This window comes from Rhinatrema bivittatum, chromosome 4 (genome assembly GCF_901001135.1).
Source record: "Rhinatrema bivittatum chromosome 4, aRhiBiv1.1, whole genome shotgun sequence".
NCBI lineage: Eukaryota > Metazoa > Chordata > Amphibia > Gymnophiona > Rhinatrematidae > Rhinatrema > Rhinatrema bivittatum.
Window position 1 is genome coordinate 230970200 of NC_042618.1, and position 15866 is coordinate 230986065.

At 49.0% G+C, this 15866-nt stretch overlaps 1 protein-coding gene across 18 annotated transcripts in view; it reads right to left on the bottom strand.

Moving 5' to 3' along the window:
* The window catches only part of CACNA1C (calcium voltage-gated channel subunit alpha1 C), a 1539476-nt gene that overhangs the window by 328979 nt on the left and 1194631 nt on the right, over positions 1-15866 (bottom strand). For all 18 annotated transcript variants that reach the window (XM_029599882.1, XM_029599881.1, XM_029599874.1 and 15 more), the window contains 3 exons: positions 8245-8359; positions 4020-4146; positions 3846-3918 (listed from right to left, as the gene is read on the bottom strand). In XM_029599882.1, coding sequence (XP_029455742.1) covers positions 3846-3918; positions 4020-4146; positions 8245-8359 — 315 coding nt within the window. The remainder of the gene's footprint in view (positions 1-3845; positions 3919-4019; positions 4147-8244; positions 8360-15866) is intronic.

A 15866-nucleotide genomic window follows, 5' to 3' on the forward strand; every position in this document is an offset into this window, starting at 1 on the left:
ATTCTTTCTAACCTATTAGACTCTTATAAAGTATATGCTGATGACATTCAGTTTGTCTTGCGCATGCACCCTACTTGGAATGAAACCATAGAACACCTTAACATCTGTTTTTCTGCAGTCAATTCTTGGCTAAAACACGATAAACTTGTTTTAAACATGTCAAAGACAGAATTCTTAGCCATCTATAGCCCTTACTCTACTTTCACTGAAAATTCTATTCACATTTCCAAATGTTTTCAAATTAAAAATCAGATAAAAAAAACTTGGTGTAATATTAGATAACACACTTTTATTTCGGCCACAAGTTAAACGTCATCAAGCAGGGATTTTTAGACTGCGAGTTCTCTCAGGCCTGAGAAAATTTTTACATGCACCAGAGTTTCGCACTGTCTTGCAAGTTTCCATATTTCCAATCCTTGACTATTGTAATGCTCTTTAAGTTGGTCTCCCATACTCAACAGTCTGGTCTTTACAACTGTTAATAAATTCAGCGGCTCGCCTAATTACTGGATTGAAGCATTATGATCATATCACTCCGGCTGTGATTGAGTTACATTGGCTATCGATTCTTTAAAGAATTAAATTTAAAATTGGAATGACCATTTTAAAATTAATTAACAATCAGTCCTGCCCATTGGCTAACATCGTCTTGAAATTTTACCAACCCTCAAGATCTCTGCACTCATGTCAGCAGGCCCTACTAGTTGTTCATCCCCTCGAGTTGCAAGTTTACATCTTACTCAAGAGTGCTCATTCTCAATTGCTGGCCCAGTATTTTGGAATACCCTTCCTTTTGCGATTTGTCAATGTGACTCAGTTAAGAACTTTAGAGGGCTCCTTAAGACTTTTTTGTTTAAGCTTTATTATTAACTTACATTTTGTTTTAAATTGTTTTACATTACTTTCCTGTTTTTATTTGGAATTTTATTATGTTCTTATTATTGATTTTTATTTATTCTATTTTAGTCTAGATTTGTTTCATCTTTATTATTATGTATGTTATTATGTTCATCGCCTAGACCAATTTTTTAGTTAAGCGATTCATAAATTTAATAAATGTAAATGTGTGTGAGTATGAATGGGAGCTTACCTGTGGTATGTGGGTGTGAATGTGAGCTTGTCTGGGTTGTGTGTGAGTGAGAGAGAGAGAGAGAATGGGCTGTAGGTGGAATTAAGAGGAGGGCCAGGGGCTTCTGGCAGATCCCAACCAAAGACGATCTGGAGATGCCTGGGGGTTTGTCTGAAAGGGAATGTATGTGTGTATGAGATTGTATATATGTATATATATAAAAAAAGAGAGGAGAAAGTTTATGCATCCCACTTCCATTAATCCACGACAATCTCAGTATGACTGAAAATCAAAAGTTCCCAGGTATGGAGAGCGTGAATTTTTAAAATCCATTTTAGTTTTATTTTTCAGGTCTGCTGTTTTGAAATATTTTATTGGTGTTTTGGACATTTAAAAAATTTTGTTTTGTTGTTTTGGACATTTAAAAAAATCAAGTTTTTAATTATTCAATCTTTTATTTGTCATCTGTTTTTGGAATGTTATTATTAGTATGTTTTTATTATAATGATTATGTATTTATTTTATTTCTTGATTTTATTGTTTGATGTTTGAGGAATGGTGATGGTTCTGGTTTTTATTGTTGCACTGTGGCTTCTTGTGGTTTCCAGTTCAGTTTTTGTCTGTGCGTTTGTATTTCTGCTTGATGGTTGCTCTATTCTGTATTTGGTGGGGGTCTGTTTATGTTCTGCATGTGTGACTGAGGTGAGATTCTCTTAATAGGAAGTATATTAGTGTTTTAGGGCTTTTGGGGGGATGGGGGGGGGGGGGGTTAAGCCCACACAAACACATGTTATAATAGGCCTAATAGCATATAAGTTCCAAGTGTGTTTTTGCAGGGATTTCAGGTTGGTATCACAGCAGTGCATGTAGATATAATTTAAGTGATATTTTTACTTCAGAATATGGGATGGAGTCTTCTTCTGTCCCTCTTGCATCAAATGACATTTGAACAGTGGACCACAGGAGGAGCAGAAGAGACACTGGTATTGGTGGCATGGGCAGCTGGCAACACTCTCTGAAACTGGGCAAACCATTTTTTGGGGTAGCACTTGCCACCGGCACCTCTTGCCACCCATAGCGATGCTTATGGCAGTGTACAACAATATGTGAAACCTCTGGAGATCCTTTGATTTGAATATATATATATGTTTTCCAAATATATGTAAAAGTTTTTGGGAAATGCTCACGTATGTGTTGGCATCCCCCATCTCTGGCCTCCTCCTCTCTCTTTATTGCTGTCTCCCTTTGTTCCATCTCTCCTCTGTTCTTTACTCCACACCTCCCAAAACACCTTCTGTTCTAACACCTCCAAAGAATGCTGTTACCTGAGCCCTTGAAATAGCATGCATGCTACAAAGTTAACATCTGATCTGAGGCAAGAGTTACATTTAGATATTTAGCTCCAGTACATGTGAGCTAAACAGCTGATGGAGGAGCATATACCATGCTGTTTAGTATAGCACGTACTTGCTATAGTCTCATTTGCATCTGATGTGCCTTCATGTCCATGCATGCACATGCCAATTTTAGAATGTACACACTAATGCCTTTTCAGACTGGTTTAACATACAGCCCAAATTCTTGGGGCCAGATTTTCTAACCTACGTGCGGGCGTAGATTTGTGCGCGAAACCCAGCACGCACAAATCTACGCACAATTTTATAACATGCGCGCACAGGCGCTCGCATGCTATAAAATCCAGGGTCGGCTCGTGCAAAGGGGTGCACACTTGTGCACCTTGCACGCGCCGAGCCCTAGGGGAGCCCCGATGGCTTTCCCCGTTCCCTCCGAGGTCGGAGTGGCCTCGGAGGGAACTTTCCTTTTGCCCCCCTGCACCTGCCCCTCCCTTCCCCTATCTAACCTACCCCCCCAACCCTACCTAAATCCCCCCTACCTTTATTATTTAAGTTGTGCCTGCCTCTGGGCAGGCGTAGATTGCGCGCGCCGGCCGAGTGTCGGTGCGCGATCCCCAGGCCTAGCAGGCCTTTGGAAGCCTCTGGCCACGCCCCCACCCGGACCGCTCATGCCCCACCCCACCCACGCCCGGGACAAAGGCTCGGCAGGCGCAGGAGCGGGTTTTCGGGGTTACACGCGTAACCCTTTGAAAATCAGCCCCTTAGTGCATAGTGTACTACTCTTTTGTGCATGCTAAATGGTCTTAGTGTACATGCTACGCTTTAATCCAGAGGCTCCATAGAGCCCTATTTTTAAAAGGATTTTCCCCAATTCAGTGTCTTCTGAAAATAGGTCCCATTGAGTTTAACTCTTCTACATCCTACTGGCACATCATTTTACATTCAACTCCTGTTTATGTTGCCTCCCTTAAGCAATACGCATACTTCAAAATTATTTTTAGTTGCTTAATTTTATACTCCATGTTTTCCAATATATGCACAAATACAATGCTGCTGCCTTGATGGGCTTATTGAACCACAAGGTATATAACCAATGACACAGATATTAAACAAATGTCTTTCCTCATCTCAGCAGCATTGCATATTAGTCATCCATAACATCTTGAAACTTTGAAAATAACTTTAATTGGATTATATTTGATTACTTTCCACAGCCCTCATGACTCTTGCCTGAGCACAAGGCAATTTTCTTTTTAATGTCAGCTAAACCTCCATCATATCTATCCACCTTTCTCTCTGCCTTGCCATTTCTCCCTTAGGACTGGTCTCAGCTTGAATTCCCTGTCCCAAAATGTACGCCATCTGGAGGATGGCAGCTCTCCTTCAAGCCCCACAAATGAGGGGCAGAAGAAAGATTCTACCTGAAACTTCATTTGTGCAGGGATATGGGCTCTTGTCCTCATTTTCGTTAGCTTGGTAATCATCCACATTGATCTGGCAGAAGGAGAAGAGACAAAAAAAGAAGTCAGCGGGCCCATTGAAAGCTGGCACTCCCTGGGAGCCTCGGAGGTTACAAGGTTTCCTGAACTTTGTACCTTGGTAGCAGGCGGGGATTCGCCATCGGCCGTGATTGATTTCAGTTCTATTTTCTCCTCCTTCATCTCCTCCTCGACAGGTGCAGGCAGCTTCTCGCTTTCCTGTTTCTTTTCTGGGCTGGCAGTCCTAATAGGTTCATAGATGCAAAAAAAAAAAAAAAACAACACACCACTAAGTACTTAATTCACTAAAATATTTTATGGCCTGATTCACTAAGGCCTTTTTTTTCTCCCATTCTGGGGCTTTGGGAGAAGACTTTGATGAATCAGAATCCTAAAATAGCTTTAAAGGATTAAAAAAAACTGCAGAAAAGCATGTAGCCCTGGCCTAAATGTAATATACCTATCCCCTACAGTTTCACCTCTAACATTATTCTGTGTTGACGGAAGGTTTTGCAATACCCAATAACACTTAATTTTATTTTCCTTTAAGTAAGTGAGCGGAAAGAGATAATCTCTAGAGGGGGAATGCCTTCTCATGTACATGACTGAGGTTCTGAATGTGGAAGAGGAGAGTTTGAAAGGAACTTGGGGGTAGATTTTAAAAGATGCGCCCACGTGTCCATGTGCGTGCTCGTGGATATGCCAGTTTTAGAACCTGTGGGTGCTGGCGGCACATGTTATAAAATCGGGTGGCCACGCATACATGTGCGCCAAATTTTACAATCTGAGTGTACATGTGCGGGCGGTGCATGCAAGGGGGCGGGGGGGTGTGTGTGAATTTTTGCAAATTACACTTGGCGACTCAATTGGGCCTTCCCCAGTTCCCTCCCAGTCCGCTCCAATTAGGGAGCGGACTGGGAGGGAACTTCCCTACCCCCCTACCTAAACTCCCTTCCTCTTCCTCTCCTCCTCACCCCTAAACCCTTCCTATCTATTCTTTTTTTTTTTTTTGAACTTACTTCAGGGCTGGAGCTGAAGTTTGTGGCATGCAAGTCATCAGGACGGCGTACAATGGCGCTGCTCCGGCCCACCCCTGCCCCCTAGCTCTCCCCTTCGGAGAGGCATGTACCGGGGTTTACGTGCGTGGCTGGGACCTTTTTAAAATGCGCACAAGATACATGATCCAGGTCGTGCATCTTGTGTGTGTATATTGTGCCAGTAGCAGGAGAAAGCAGACGCTCGTATTGAACGTCCGTTTTCCTAACCTGCACTGACAGCCACTTCTCCTGAGTGGCCGATGCTGAGGAGGCGCTAAGGGCGCACAATTTTCCGTAGTGCCTCCTTTTTAACACGACCTCTCATTTAAATATTTGGATCGCGGGCCCAGAAGAGCTGGCTGAGAAAGCAGGGGCTCAGCATTGTGCAAACATTTTCTATGCACCCATATTGCATCAGCCTGTAAATCAGCCAAAAAAAAACCCCCAAACAACAACCTCCTCAAACAACCAATGGAAATTCCAAGGAGAATGTTTCTGGAGATAAAGCACATTCTACGCACAAAGTAAAATTGCCACCATAAAAAATATTGGAAATGAACTGGGATTTTATCTAAGCCTTACAGGAAAACAAATGACTGAAATGCCACAGTTCCCTAGTGATGCACTTCTGCCAGAGGGCCATAACATGCAATTGTTGCCTCCCCAGCAAGGAACTCACAATTCTCAAGTAGAGAATCCTGTGAATCTCTCATAAAGAGGATTGTTCTATTTATCACAGAGGGATCAGAGATAGTATTACTTTGTGTTGAAACTCCCCCATGTGGGAGCCTGAGATGGTGAGCTCCCAGAGTAGCCACTATCTTAGGATGTGACTTTTGTATTACCTGTAGTAGGGGTAATATGTCACTAATATGTTTCCAATTTTCTTTTGGAAGAATCCTTGGTTAGAAAGGGTGCCTTTGCATAACCTTAAGATGTATCCTTGGGAACCTTCTGCTTTGTGGAGGAGGAAATGTTTCTATTTTTGGTTTCCCTTTTTCTAAAATGTTTCTTTTAATAACATGCCTGAGTACCCTAGGGCCCAGCGGTTTAGTATGGTTTAGGGAAGAGGAGTGCTGTCTGTCATCCAGAGACCACAGATGGACTATTGAAAGTCCAGCGGAGGAATGGATCTGGGTTGATTCCTGGGGAGAGGGAGGAGAGTTTGAAGAAGATCTGTGGCACCCATTCTGTGTTAACCACATCTACATCATCAAGATGTTGAACAGAGGAATATGGAGATACTAACCAAGTACAAACCAGCAGGGCTGGCGCATCCTATTAGGTGAACTAGGTCTGCACCTAGGGCACCGACCATTAGGGGGCGCCGAAGAATAGATCAGCCATGTGGGGCCACGAGCAGTGGCAAAGAGGAGTGGAGATTCAGCGGGCCGCGAGCAGCCCCCAACCTGCTCGCGGCCCAGAGAAGCACACACTCGGCGGGCGCGATTGCAAATGAGGTAGGAGTTGGAGCCAAGACCGGGGCTGGCGGTGTGACCAGGGTGGGCAGGCGCAAGGCAGAAGATTTGCCTAGGGCGCCTAATCCCCTTGTACTGGCCCTGCAAACTAGGGAGAAAAGGAGAATGACAGGTGTGTTTCCCAACCTATTCTGGAGGACCCCCGAACTGGTCAGGTTTTCAGGATATCCATAATGAATATGCAGGAGATAAATTTGCATGCACTGCCTCCAGAGCATGCAAATTTTTATTTAATACATGTTCATTGTCGATATCTTGAAAACCTGACTGGCTGGGGGTATGAACTACTAAATTGGGAAGCTTGGCCCTTCCATCAAATTCTGGGAGGAATCTCCAAAACCATCCCATTAATTGGAATGGATTAGGACTAAGATTTAATAACATATCAACTAACATCAGTAACAGACTACATTAACTGAAAGCTGAAAGTCACAGGTATATTAGAAAATCTGAAGCTGTAAAATGAATTGTAAATATAAAGAATCTATAATTAAATATTTTCCATCAAAATTTCATCTTTAAGCAGTAAAATTTAAAACCATCCATTGCTTCTAGAGCGATTATTAGTGCTGTATATAAGAAACTTGAATACTGGATTCACCATTCAACTACACTGAGGGCTGAGAAAGTAAACTTCCCCCTAACAGGGAATTCTGGACTTTCAGAGTGTATACCATCAGGAGGTGGCTTTATAAGCTTAGGGGTAGATTTTAAGAGGCGCGCGAACAGCCTACTTTTGCTTGCGCATCAGACTCAAGCAAAAGTACGCTGGATTTTAGTAGATACGCGCGGAGCCGCGCGTATCCACTAAAATCCTGGATCGGCGCGCGCAAGGCTATCGATTTTGTATAGCCTGCGCGCGCCGAGCCGCGCTGCCTCCCCCCGTTCCCTCCAAGGCCGCTCCGAAATCGGAGCGGCCTCGGAGGGAACTTTCCTTTGCCCTCCCCTCACCTTACCCTCCCTTCCCCTACCTAACCCACCCACCCGGCCCTGTCTACACCACCCCCTTACCGTTGTCGGGGGATTTACGCCTCCCGGAGGGAGACGTAAATCCCCGCGCGCCAGCGGGCCTGCTGCGCGCCGGGCCGCGACCTGGGGGCGGGTACGGAGGGCGCGGTCACGCCCCCGGGCCGTAGCCACGCCCCGTACCCGCCCCCAAAACGCGGCCGACACGCCCCCGAAACGCCGCGTCGACCGGGCCCGCCCCCCCCGACACGCCCCCGACACGCCCCCCTCCGAAAACCCCGGGACGTACGCGAGTCCCGGGGTCTGCGCGCGCCGGTAGGCCTATGTAAAATAGGCTTACCGGCGCGCAGGGCCCTGCTCGCGTAAATCCGCCCGGTTTTGGGCGGATTTAGGCGAGCAGGGCGCTGAAAATCCGCCCCTTAGCCTGTATTTGGGGTGTGATCTTTGGGGGTCCTGAGAAGGGACACTAGCCCATGGGTTACACACAAACATTCAGAAAATCCTTTTCCTTACTGTACCAGAAAATTACAAAATGTGAAACAGTCTCTTAGCTGAGCTCAAAGTCATAACTTTGAACCATTTCTCATGGGCTGCCATAATTTCTGACAATACCTTGCAGTATTCCTCAGCTCTTCCACCTGTCTCATGGCATAGCTCTGTGGCTGCAAACATAGGCAGTTTCCCCATTGAGTGATAACACTGCTTTGTGGAATGAACTTTACTGTGCAATGCTTATGGTTGGCATGCTGACTGAAGTCTTGGCATTTCTCTGGGACCTAGGTTTCCCTTACGGTAGCTCAATAAGTCATCCATACATTTTCTATGTTAACAAAAGAAGATTATTCAAACCCTTAGCTGCACCTGGCTAGTTTTTTCCTTTCCTTTTCTTCTTCTTCTTCTTTCTGGGCAGAGGTCAAACTCTCAGCATCAGCAAGGTTGTCTACAGCAATGGCCAAGAAGACATTCAGCAGGATGTCTGTTTGTTGAAACTCTTAAGGAAAAGAGCTATTGAGTGCTGGAAATTCCGAATGAGCAAAAATAATAGCCAAGGCTCAGTGAAGCAGAGTAGATTTACTGAATCATCAACCTCCAGTCTCAACACGTTTAAAATTTCAATCAATATGGGAACAGTGAACATTTTATTGAAGAACACTGCTGGACGTCTCTTTCTAGGGGCAATTCAGTCCAGTAAAGCCAGGCAATGAATGAAACAGCACCAGTGCCAGCTTCTAATCTTCACAGCATATACAATAGCTATATTGTTATTAAACTATACAAAAAAAGCAAAATTGGAAGGAGCAGAACAGTAGGGTTTAAAGGGAAAGGTATAGAGGAGAAGAGAGAAGGAAGAAAAAGTGATAATTCTTGGTTTGTAAGATTTTTGGGTGGGCATCTTCCAATGATATTCTTTATCTTGTGCAGTGTTGCGCATACCAAGAGTACTCTAGAAGTAATAAAGAAAAAATGATAACATTCTCTATTATTAATAGTGTCCTTTTGGTTTGTACAACACTTCACAAGATAAAGCATATTATTATAAAATGCCTATCCAAAAATCTCACAAACTAAGGGGTCTATTTACTAACCCACATTATTCATGCTAACATGGGTGATTGGCCAGTTCTAACACATGCCTTAGTTTAAGATTTAATGACTTAGGGAATAGCCATTGATATTACTGGCATTAGAAGCATGGGATCTATTTAATGTTTGGGTACTTGCTAGGTAACTTGTAACCTAGATTGGCCACTATTGGAAACAGGATGCGGGGCTTGATGGACCCACGGTCTGACACAGTATGGTAAATTCTTATGTTCTTATATCCAATTCACTAATGAAATGCATGGATGCATGAAGGGTGGCACTGCATGGGAAAGCTGTCACACTTGGCAGCTTGGGTTTTGCAGTGATAACCGACCCAAAGTGAAAGGGTGGTTAAAGCAAGCAAAGGCATCAAGAATACCCCACTTTGGCAGTCACAGGTCCTGACCACCCCCTTCCAGAAGCACAAAACCACTGCTCAGCCATCCAAATCCTCCTCCTTAGTAGAAGTCCCTTTAACAGGCAGAGCACTATTTCTCCTAGTATCATCATAGCATCCTTCCGGCAATATAAGATCTCCCTTCTGGCAGCCAAGACTTCCCTTCTGCAAGCAGTAAGCTCTCCTTCTCCTAACAGCACACAACCCCCTCCCTTAATAGTGAACACCACCCCTACCCCACTTCCAGAAGTGAGCACCTCTTCCATGAGGAGAACAAGATCTCTCCTGGCAGAAAACCGACACTCCTCTTGAGGTAAAAGACACTTCAACCTCCCTTCCATAAGCTCCCCCTGCCCCATAGCAAAAGTGCCATGAGCTTTGATGTCTGGGGTCAGAGTGTGAAATGTGACATTTTAAAAAAGGCCAGGAAGATTTGGGGGACAATGATTCCAGTACGTGGCGGATGAGGAGGCCTCTGGTGAGGGAAGATTCTTTTTGGGGGGGATGTTGAAAGGTCTTTGTGGGGTGAGGGCATTAGACCAGAGGAGGGTCTTCAACCAATGCAAGAGGGACTTTGCTCTGCATGGGGATGTTCTTGCTGCTGGGGAATGGGGGCTCCTTGCTGCCAATGGGGTGTCTGCTGCTAGAGAGGGAGGGTCTTATGCTGCCAAGAGAGGGGAGTTGTGTGCTGCCAAGGTGGTAGGTATAGTGCTCTGCTGGTAAGGGGACTTCTGCTGGGGAGGTGGAGATGATGGATTGGGAAGAAGGGCCTGCTCAGGTAGTCCATGCTACTATGGGCCACATACAGATAGCCAGTTATTTGTGTCTCTTGAGATGCACTTCCCTTTCCAGCTTTACAAGGCCTGTGTTAGGACCATTAGGTATTAATGCTGGGATAGTGAAACTAACATTAATACCCAATGAGCCTATTAGCATATGCTGGACCCTTTTTGTGTGTTCATCAGTTTAGTACAAAGGAAAATTGGTTCTTACCTGCTAATTTTCGTTCCTGTAGTACCATGAATCAGTCCAGACTCCTGGGTTTTGCCTCCCCACCAGCAGATGGAGACAGAGAAGTTTTGACTGACTCTGTCAAAACTTGAGGTGCCACCCACAGTCTGTCATTATTTCATAGCATGAAAGCAGAACACTTAGAAAGTAGAATAAACACTAACATCCCCACCCCAACCAGGGGAAGAGAAACCTCGCCACATGAACTATCCTGCTCACAAACCTCACCTAGGAACAGGTGACAAATGTAGAACAAGAAAGAAAATACTCTGCAGAACCAACTAATATATCCTAGAATGAGCAGACTCTCGACAATCCCTTTAAGAAATCAGGGTGGGACTCTGGACTGAGCCGTGGTTCTACAGGAATGAAAATTAGCAGGTAAGAACCAATTTTCCTTTCCCTGTATGTCTGGATCAGTCTGGATCAGACTCCTGGGATGTACCAGAGCTCTTCTAGTAGGGGTGGGACCCTGAAAGAGCCGCTTGAATCACACCTGCGCCAAAACCCCCAGAGTGTGGGGCCTGGACATCCAAATGATAATGTCTAGCAAAGGTGTGCAAGGGCTTCCCAGTGGCTGCTCTACAGATCTCTTGCGGTGACACTAGTTGACATTCCGCCCACGATGCTGCTTGTGAATGGGTAAAATGCGCTCGTAAACCAACTGGAATCGGGCCACCCTGTAACAGGAACGCTGAACTAATAACCTCTTTTAACCAATGAGCAATCATCGCCTGAGAAACCTTATGTCCCCTCTTGGGACCACTCCAGAGCATGAACAGATGGTCTGACACTTGGAAGGAATTAGTAGTCTCCAAATAGCGCAACAGAACACAATGCACATCCAACTTCTGCAAGTCTCTGGACCTAGGATTGGAGAGATATAAACCTGAAAATGAAGGGAGCTCTACTGACTGATTGAGATGAAATGACGAGACAACCTTAGGGAGAAAGGAGTGAACCATCCGCAACCAGACCCCCGAATCTGTAATTCTCAAAAAGGGCTCCCTGCAAGATAATGCCTGAAGCTCCGACATCCGGTGAGCCGATGAAATAGCCACCAGGAAAACAGTCATTAGAGTAAGGTCCTTCAACGTCGCTCTCTTCAGAGGCTCAAAGGGCTCTGCACACAAAGCCCTGAGAACAAGATTGAGGCTCCACGAAGGACACGGATTCTGTACCGGAGTGAGAAAATGTTTCACCCCCTCTGAGAAAACGCGCAATGTCCGGATGCGCCGCTAAAGGTACCCCCTGAACCTTACCCCAAAAGCAACCTAAGGCCGACACCTGCAATCTCAGAGAACTGCATGATAAGCCCTTGGACAAGCCGGCCTGCAGAAAGGATAAGATATCTGACACCGAAAGGGGCTCACCTCGTTATCCATACACCAAGACTCAAAAATCCCCCACACCCTGGCATAAGCCAGGGAAATAGAGGGTTTCCACGATCGCAAGAGGGTAGTGATCACTGCGTCCCAATATCCTTTGCTTTTCAGATGTTACCTCTCAAAAGCCATGCCGCGAGACAAAAGCAATCCGCCCCGTCCATACAAACAGGCCCCTGGTGTTACGCTTGGGCTCCGGTCAGGAGTCGTGAACACCACCCAGCAGGGTGGCTCCAGGTGGAGAGAGACAGGAAGCTCGAACCAGAGTCAGGTACCAGGCAGGGTCAGGGCAGGCAGCAAGAATCAGAGTCTGGGTTCAGGCTGGGTCAGGGCAGGCGGCAAGTGGCAGTGTCTAGTACAGGCTGGGTCAGGGCAGGCGGCAAGTGGCAGTGTCAAGTACAGGCTGGGTCAGGGCAGGCGGCAGTCAGCAATGTCTGGGTCCAGGCTGGGTCAGGGCTAGGCGGTCAGAAGGCCCGTAGGCCACACACAGTAGCGGGGCAAGGCAGGTCAAAGGGCCCGTAGGCCACACACACACACACGGAAGGCCCGTAGGCCACACACCAATAGCGGGGCAAAGCAGGTCAGAGGGCCCGTAGACCACACACACACACACGGAAGGCCCGTAGGCCAGGTATGGAAATCAAGGAAGAAGGCCCAAAGGCCGCACACGGCAAGGCAAAGAAAGGAAAGGCCCGAAGGCCGCGCAAGGCAAGGCAAGGCAAGGATAGGCCCGAAGGCCGCGCAAGGCAAGGCAAGGCAAGGATAGGCCCGAAGGCCGCGCAAGGCAAGGCAAGGCAAGGATAGGCCCGAAGGCCGCGCAAGGCAAGGCAAGGCAAGGATAGGCCCGAAGGCCGCGCAAGGCAAGGCAAGGCAAGGATAGGCCCGAAGGCCGCGCAAGGCAAGGCAAGGCAAGGATAGGCCCGAAGGCCGCGCAAGGCAAGGCAAGGCAAGGATAGGCCCGAAGGCCGCGCAAGGCAAGGCAAGGCAAGGATAGGCCCGAAGGCCACGCAAGGCAAGGCAAGGCAAGGATAGGCCCGAAGGCCGCGCAAGGCAAGGCAAGGCAAGGATAGGCCCGAAGGCCGCGCAAGGCAAGGCAAGGCAAGGCAAGGATAGGCCCGAAGGCCACGCAAGGCAAGGCAAGGCAAGGATAGGCCCGAAGGCCACGCAAGGCAGGCTAGAGCAGGGAGCCCAGGTGAGCTCGATGCCGAAGCACCGAGGCAACTGTCAGGCAGGGTTAAGAGGGCACACCCAGAGCATAGAGTGGACATAGGAGATGGACTGGGCCTGTCAGGAAAGCCAGCACTAGAGGGACCCCTGGTGGTGAGGCGGTAGTACAGCAGCCACAGCCGTAACAGTACCCCCCCCCTCAAGGCCTCCCCCTCCTCCTGGATCCCATCTGTGCAGGAGGCAATCAAGAACAACGGGAGGCCACTCCGGGGGTGATGCGGCAGGGTCAACTCCTTCCCGAGGAAATAAGGCAGTCCATAACCCCACCTGGGGTGACAAGGCAGACACAACCCCAACCTGGGGCAGAAAAACAGTCCATAACCCCTCCTGGGACAAGGCGGCAGGGTTAGACCCCTCCTGGGGTAGCAGAGGCGGTGCAGATTTCCATAACCCCTCCTGGGGTGACAAGGGGAACACCAACCCCACCTGGGGCAGAGAAATAGTCCGTAACCCTTCTTGAGGCGATAGTAGGACCGGTCCGGACCCTTCCAAGGTCGGCATCAAGACCGGTACAGGCCCCTCCAGGGGCGGCAGCTGGGTTAGTACAGACCCCTCCAAGGGCGGCAGCAGGACCGGTATGGACCCCTCCAAGGGCGGCAGCAGGACCGGTATGGACCCCTCCAGGGGTGGCAGCAGGACCGGTTCAGACCCCTCCAAGGGCGGCAGCAGGACCGGTATGGACCCCTCCAGGGGTGACAGCAGGACCAGTTCAGCAGACTCCGATGGCTGACTCAGGAAGTCTGTCAGTAGGACCGGTTCGGACCCCTCCGAGGACGGCAGCAGGGCCGGTTCGGACCCCTCCGAGGACGGCAGCAGGGCCGGTTCAGCAGGCTCAGTTAGAAAGTCTGTTAGTGGTACCGGTTTGAACCCCTCCGGGGGTGGCAACAGGACCGGTTTAGCAGGCTCTTCTTGGGGTAGTGCAGCAGGCTCGGACCCCTCTTGGGGCGATGAAGCAGGTTCGGACCCCTCTCGGGGCGTAGTAGCAGGCTCGGACCCCTCTCGGGGCGATGAGGCAGGCTCGGACCCCTCTTGGGGCGATGAAACAGGTTCAGACCCCTCTCGGGGCGTTGTAGCAGGCTCGAACCCCTCTCGGGGCGATGAGGCAGGCTCGGACCCCTCTCGGGGCGATGAGGCAGGCTCGGACCCCTCTCGGGGCGATGAGGCAGGCTCGAACACCACTCCAGGCATTGTAGCAGGTTCGGACCCCTCTCGGGGCGGTGAAGCAGGCTCGAACGCTTCTCCGGGCGTTGTAGCAGGTTCAGATGGCAGAGTAGCATGGTTAGAGGTAGCGTGCATGGAAGACACAGATTGTACTGCCGTGGGCTTGATACCTCGAGCCAAAGTCTGATGCTCCTGATTTTGTTTCTGGAGGAGCAGTTTAGAGAAGGCACAGGCAGTTCTAGGACGTCTAGGGAAGGTGCTCGTTAGTGTCCACTTGGCAGCTGTGGGAAGCTGAGCCCTGCTAGAGTTAATCAGCTCTCTCCGTTGTAGAGAAACTTGTTCCCGAGGCTCTAGCACTGGTCTCACAGAAGCCTTCTTGGCCAGGTAAGTCCTGGGTTTTTCTACCCACAAACTGCCAGCAAAAATGTCTGTTTTAGTTGAGCCAGAAACAGAATACTGTTTAGGAGAGCTGATAGCTTTTTCTAATTGCACAGCTGGTCCTAGAGCAGAACAACGGGGGCAGGGTTTGCCTGGAGGTAACAAACACGGGAGACAGGAGCATTTCCACCACCCTGGTTTAGGAGCCAGACAGTTCAAACACTCCTGATAGACAGAGACATTTTTCTTGTTGCAGTTATTGCATGACCAGTGTTCCTGACCAACAAGTTCACAGGCTAGACAGTTCTGATAGCTTGGATAATTCAAAGTTTGACAGGAATTGCAGGTATAAAACTTTAAAGAAGGAGGCATCTTGAATTAGTGAAAAGTTGACTCACCGGCAGGACACAGACCTATCTCTTCCCCTGGAAAATGTGATGGCTTCGGCATACTGTTACGCTTGGGCTCCGGTCAGGAGTCGTGAACACCACCCAGCAGGGTGGCTCCAGGTGGAGAGAGACAGGAAGCTCGAACCAGAGTCAGGTACCAGGCAGGGTCAGGGCAGGCAGCAAGAATCAGAGTCTGGGTTCAGGCTGGGTCAGGGCAGGCGGCAAGTGGCAGTGTCTAGTACAGGCTGGGTCAGGGCAGGCGGCAAGTGGCAGTGTCAAGTACAGGCTGGGTCAGGGCAGGCGGCAGTCAGCAATGTCTGGGTCCAGGCTGGGTCAGGGCTAGGCGGTCAGAAGGCCCGTAGGCCACACACAGTAGCGGGGCAAGGCAGGTCAAAGGGCCCGTAGGCCACACACACACACACGGAAGGCCCGTAGGCCACACACCAATAGCGGGGCAAAGCAGGTCAGAGGGCCCGTAGACCACACACACACACACGGAAGGCCCGTAGGCCAGGTATGGAAATCAAGGAAGAAGGCCCAAAGGCCGCACACGGCAAGGCAAAGAAAGGAAAGGCCCGAAGGCCGCGCAAGGCAAGGCAAGGCAAGGATAGGCCCGAAGGCCGCGCAAGGCAAGGCAAGGCAAGGATAGGCCCGAAGGCCGCGCAAGGCAAGGCAAGGATAGGCCCGAAGGCCGCGCAAGGCAAGGCAAGGATAGGCCCGAAGGCCACGCAAGGCAAGGCAAGGATAGGCCCGAAGGCCGCGCAAGGCAAGGCAAGGCAAGGATAGGCCCGAAGGCCGCGCAAGGCAAGGCAAGGCAAGGCAAGGATAGGCCCGAAGGCCGCGCAAGGCAAGGCAAGGCAAGGATAGGCCCGAAGGCCACGCAAGGCAAGGCAAGGCAAGGATAGGCCCGAAGGCCGCGCAAGGCAAGGCAAGGCAAGGATAGGCCCGAAG